The sequence below is a fragment of the Pinus tabuliformis genome, chromosome 4_1 (assembly GCF_031772625.1).
Source record: "Pinus tabuliformis cultivar Carrire ecotype Pingquan chromosome 4_1, CPIR1, whole genome shotgun sequence".
NCBI lineage: Eukaryota > Viridiplantae > Streptophyta > Pinopsida > Pinales > Pinaceae > Pinus > Pinus tabuliformis.
Window position 1 is genome coordinate 619849397 of NC_142303.1, and position 5835 is coordinate 619855231.

General features: G+C 33.7%; 1 protein-coding gene across 1 annotated transcript; it reads right to left on the minus strand.

Annotated features, from left to right (window-relative positions):
- Positions 1–259: 259 nt before the first annotated feature.
- Positions 260–1557, minus strand: LOC149177545 (uncharacterized). The gene has a single exon (XM_089423426.1). The coding sequence runs from the start codon at positions 653–655 to the stop codon at positions 329–331; it is 327 nt and encodes a 108-aa protein (XP_089279552.1). The 5' UTR covers positions 656–1557; the 3' UTR covers positions 260–328.
- Between the last annotated feature and the right edge of the window lie 4278 nt (positions 1558–5835).

A 5835-nucleotide genomic window follows, 5' to 3' on the forward strand; every position in this document is an offset into this window, starting at 1 on the left:
ATTTATGTGACACTTAAAAAAATATCAAGTAAAGTAAATATTGAATTTTGATTTGTGTTATTATAGAATATTAAATCTTTACGATTTATTTAATAAATTAAATTAAAATGATAAACTAATAATAATTAAATTAAAATATGTTTTAAGAAATGAATATAATTAAATTTAAATGATGAAGTAATAATAATTAAATTGAAATTTTAACATATTGACAGAATTTTTAACAAAATACTCTGAACTAAAAATCTGGTATGCATCAAATAAATCATCCACGAATCATGATAATCAATATAATATTTACAATCTCAATCTAATTCTCTAATTTTATTCAGCAATCGGCGGCCATGGAAACCCTGCTCAGCCTGCTCGGCTCTCTCTGGAAATCCCTTCTGGGGATTCTCTGAGGGCCCGAAGGACGGCTCGATAACAGCACAACCCTCCGTGCAACTTCTCCATGAACAGAATATTTTGCGGATCTGCGGCGTGGTGATTGTTCCGATCCCGGCTTCATCGTCATCATTCTCCGTGACCTGGTACCGCTCAGCTGAGGGCGTTTCAGGCCCTGCTCGCACACCTTCTCCGGTCTCGGAATTCTGTGCCTGTGGAGGCTACATTTCATTGGAGGGGCGCAATATATGCATGCCGTTGTTGCCATGGAATTCTCTCTGGACCTGCTGCGTCAAAATACGATGAAAACCAATTCGATGCGGCTCGATCCCTGGACCTGCTGCGTGAAAACACGATGAACACCAATTCGATGCGGCTCGATCCCTGGACCTGCTGCGTGAAAACACGATGAACACCAATTTGATGCGATTCGATCCCTGGACCTATTCAGGGACCTGGTAGTATAGCAGGGGAGGAATGTTGCGGGGTATTGTGAAATTTGAAGGAAAGATTAGGCGTAAGGACTCTTAATTAGGCATCCAGGGAGAGTCGGTAGGGTAGAAATGCCAAGCTTCATGGAAAGCGGGACACGAAATCGTTGAATTGGGCAGATGAGCATTTGACCTGTAAACAACCTGTACCAGGCATAGCCCGGCAGAGCCGAGGACCAGGTCTAAACGAAGTGGTCACCGCCAACAATTTTGATGATTTGACCCACTCAACAAGGTCAAATTGGATGGTAATTTGATGGTTTTCACAAGATCAGAATTTCAAAACAGATTCAGTGGTCAAATTTGATGATTTTCACATTTACTTTATCATCTACAAAGTTCAAAAAAACCAGATCTATCTATAAAGTTCAAAAAAAAAATCTGGATCTATCTACGATTTTTAAATTGTATTTCACCAACAAATCACCTAACCAGGCCAGGCCTGGCCCAGGCATATAAGCTACCTCCAGCAGAGCCAGCGACAAGCGTAAAAGAAGTGGTCTAAGCATGAGCCGGGGATTGACTAGGTATCAACGGAGTGGTTTCGCAATGGATTTTGGGCAAAATTCATCAGTGCTGGGCGGTCAACAGAGGTAGTTGTTTATTTTAACCAAAATAAAATTGGTTATTTAAAATACTTTTTTAGTTGATAGAAGATGTTGCTTTAAAATGATTTTTGTTTAGGTAAGAATTTGGTTTACAAATAAGTTAATGGACGGTGGAAAAGGTTTAAAGAAGTTTGGGAAGAATGAGTGTGTAAATTTTGTAAATGGCTAGTGGAATAGAAAACATTTAGTTTTGGAATGTGACGTATTCAAACACATTGGAATTGGAAAAACATTTCGTTTTGGAATGTGATGCATTCAAATACATCACAGAAAGTTATGAGAATATGCTAGCATCAATTTCTTGGCATTGTCTTTTCAATGAAGGGATTGTTGGAAAGTTGGGTGAGCTCATCATCAATTTGAACAAGAAAATGATTGAATTGCAAAAGACCAAAAATAGGGAAGACTATAAGCAGAAACGTCTACATTTTTACAAGTCACTAGTGGATAATTCCAAGTGGTGTGATTTTTTTTTAACAATGGTGATGAGCCATACTCCATTCAGGGATGATAGCCAATAATAACTATCTTCATTACTAATTTAACAAAAAAATATAACAAAATTTCTCATTATTTAAATAATAATAATAATTAATGCCCCAAGGGTTAGCTCCGTGAGGTCACAAGGTCAATTCTCCTCAACTCCTTTGGGGCTAGGAACTGCTAGTCTGGGCGACGGGCTTTAAAAGATTCCCTTCCAGATTTTCACAAGGTCAATTCTCCTCAACTCCCTTGGGGCTAGGAACTGCTAGTCTGGGCGACGGGCTTTAAAAGATTCCCTTCCAGATTTTCCGATGGATGTAACGGTCACCCAGTTTGCTAGTCTGGTGGGGGCTTTAAAAGATTCCCTTTGGGGTTGATCTACCCAGATTTTCTGGTGGATGTAATGGCCACCCAGTTTGCTAGTGTTAGTCTAGCCAACAGGCTTTAAAAGATTCCCTTCGGGGTTGATTTGTCCAAATTTTTCCATAAATGTAACGGCCACCCAAAATCTGTGAACCTCAACGTAAAAAAAATAAAAATTTAAATTAAAAATTAAACTTATATTATTTTATTATTTAAAAATAATAATAATAATTAAATTAAAAATTAAAATAATAATAATAATAATAATAATTAAAAATTAAAAAATAATAATAATAATAATAAATTGTTTTAGAAATATTTTAGCATACATGTTATATATATATATATACCCATTCTTAATCCGACATGCAGAAACACTGTTCCAGCTTTAGGTAATGCAAGTAACCACCAAAGGATAATTTTGTTCGTCTTTTTTTTATTAATTATATATTTTTTATATTTATTTTGATAGTTCTTTATATTTAAAATGTAGATTTGATGTTTTTTAAAGTTTTTTTTGAACGGGAGAGATGTTTCGAAGTCATTGGTTAGTTTTTATTGAAAGAATTTCAAGATTTCTGAATATTGAGTGTAAAGAAATATAATATATATACTATTCAGTTTTGGATTTAGAAAAATAAATTATTATAATATTTTAAATAATATAATTTTAAAATTTTCGTATACATTATTATGTGAATAGGAATATATATATTTTAACTTAGAATTTATAACTTGTTGTTTTGTATTTGAATAGGAATATACTTTTTAACTTAGAATTTATAACTTGTTGTTTTGTATTTGAAGAAAATAAATTATTGATTAATCAGAAACCATTTAAAACCATATTACAATATTACTAGCAATTGTACCAAAAGGTACAAAGAGAGGCCGATAGATTTATGAAGTTGAAATTGTTGAATTTTTATAAAAGGTCGGGCCACCTTCTTCGCTGCTATTGATATTGTACAGTTTATTAAATATGAAATAGAGTAAAAGATATAGGAGACAGTACAGACTGGGAATGTAAGATCTTTATACTGGAAGTGAAAAAGAGAACAAAGCAGCATGTCAAAGCAGAAATACTTAAAGAAAAGCACAAGACTTTCTATTCATTCACATGTATTTAAAAACGGTGACATGACTGAAACAGAAAAGAAGAGAATTAGAAAATTTCATGTAAATGTATGTTATTTTAAAAACAAACAACTAACCACTCTATAAATGTCATTGCAGAAGCCCATGTAAGGTAAACATATTCCTATATAACTTTTTTGAAAAAAGAAACAAAGATAACTTAACGTGAGTAGCATAACATCTAGTGTTCCATGAACAATAGAAACCACACTCAAAAGCCCAAATCTATGTAAACTAAGTTTTTTTTATTAAAATTGTAGGTACAAAAAAACTTATGACACTCCATAACTATGCATCATGTTTGGTGGAACATAGTAGACTTATTACACTTGAATACTTCTAAATATTTTACTTGGTATTGTGTGTTTATCACAAGCAATTATACAGGAGATAGTTAAATGCTTTGCAATGTATTTTTTGAAATTTTACATATGGTCTACACATAGAGACATGTTTGGTAGCTAATAACTAAACATATATACAATGAAAGTATTAGTTGGCTTCTAAACATATGTACAATAAGAGCATTTTATTACATATAGATGTAATTGACAATGAGCAGGTAATCATATAGGCATGATGGGCAATGTTTGCTAGGGCAGGGTGCTGAATTTTTTGGCAATACTCATACAACAATCATAAATAGCCTGTATCCATACCTGTTTCCATCAAAAAATAAAATATTGTAAGTGACAATGGATGTGTTTGACGAAAGCATGTTTTTTAAAGCGCTGAAGTAAAATATATGATTTTTTAAAGAAATTTCTAAATTACAGCGAATGCTAGACCTTGCTGTTCTTGGCGGGAAATATTATGTTTGAATATTTGAAATAAAATAAATGATTTCAAGCTAATATAAAATCATATGAGGTTAAATGTAATAGAAAGCAAATGTATGTAAAATTTGGTTATTGCAGCAAGTGGTGTTTACCACGTGGGTAATTCTGGAAAACAGGTTGTACGATTGGCTAGAGTATATTCTCTTGCATAGATTTTGATGCAAGCAATGATTCCTCTTGTTGTCTACGCTTAAGATATGGATTAATGCTGGATTGATTTGAATGTCTGCCAATGAACGCACTCTTGAAATTGCAGTGAACGTTAGCCCTTGTCGTTCTTTGGTGCCGATGTCTACTGTTGCTTTGTCTAATGTCATTCCTTGTGACTTGTGTATAGATCTTTTCCAGGAAAAAATACACAGATCTTTTTCCGGAAGAAAAGACTTAGAAATATAAACAAAATAATAATAAAAATTGAAGTATCCAATTTTTTATCAAAATTTTACTGATAATATTAAATTTCGTTGTCATGATTATAATTAAATAATAATAAAAAATATATATATACTTAATAATTAAATGATAATAAAGAATGTATCTGTACTTATTTTTTTGTTTTAAAATAAAGTTATTTAAAATATTGAGCCAACTTTACAAACAATACTCAACCTATTCTATTCAAAAGTTTCCAATATATATATAATCTCATCTAGGAAATCTCTGTACGTCTCCTTATTATCTACCTTGACCATCAATACTGTAGCAGATTTTATTCCATAGATTTTCCAGCATACCAACGAAGTATTCAACATATTCTGCAAACTCCTTGTCAATCGAAAAGTGCGTATCTCCTCACTCTTTATTTATGCGAACCCCTAATGTAATCCCTGAGTGAACGTTGAAAACATTGATGTTGCCCAACAGCTGTGAGAAAGGTACTGGGAATATAGTGCTCATTCTATCAGAAATTGATTGCTATGCAGCTGCTCTGGTTTGTTAGTGCGAACAGGGTTGTACCGGACTTTACACCTTAGATGGGCCCATTATTGCTCCGTGGAAGTTGCTTAAGTTTTCCATACAGAGGGTGTCAGTTCTTCTGCGTTCCAGTTCCCCTAGACAGAAAGTCGGTCAGTCATGAGTATAATTTACTATGCACGTGGTAGCTGAGTGCGTCAGATGAGTTTGAGAGAGTGCTTCAGTTAGGCAGAAGTAAAGCCTTTTGATTCACTGGAACGCATTGAACAAAATATGAAATTCAGAAACAGCTCATCGATTGCCGACTGACGGGGTCGTTGTAAACTTTCGTGGAATGAAATTTAACGTTTGACAGCACGTTTTTCTGTTTTATAAATGCCTGTAATGATGAATAAAGATTCTGGAACGTCAACAGCGACAACACTGCCAGGTTAAAAAAGAAATAAAAACGGTAAATTGCAATTTAACAGTTAAGTTATCCGTTGCAAATTGCAGTGTTTCGCTGGTTCGTTATAAATTGTAACGGTTGGTTTACAGGCAGAGGCTTCCGGCAGTACAGTAATACTGCCATCTGGTAAAATATGTTCAAGGTTGTTTGCATAGGACATTGTT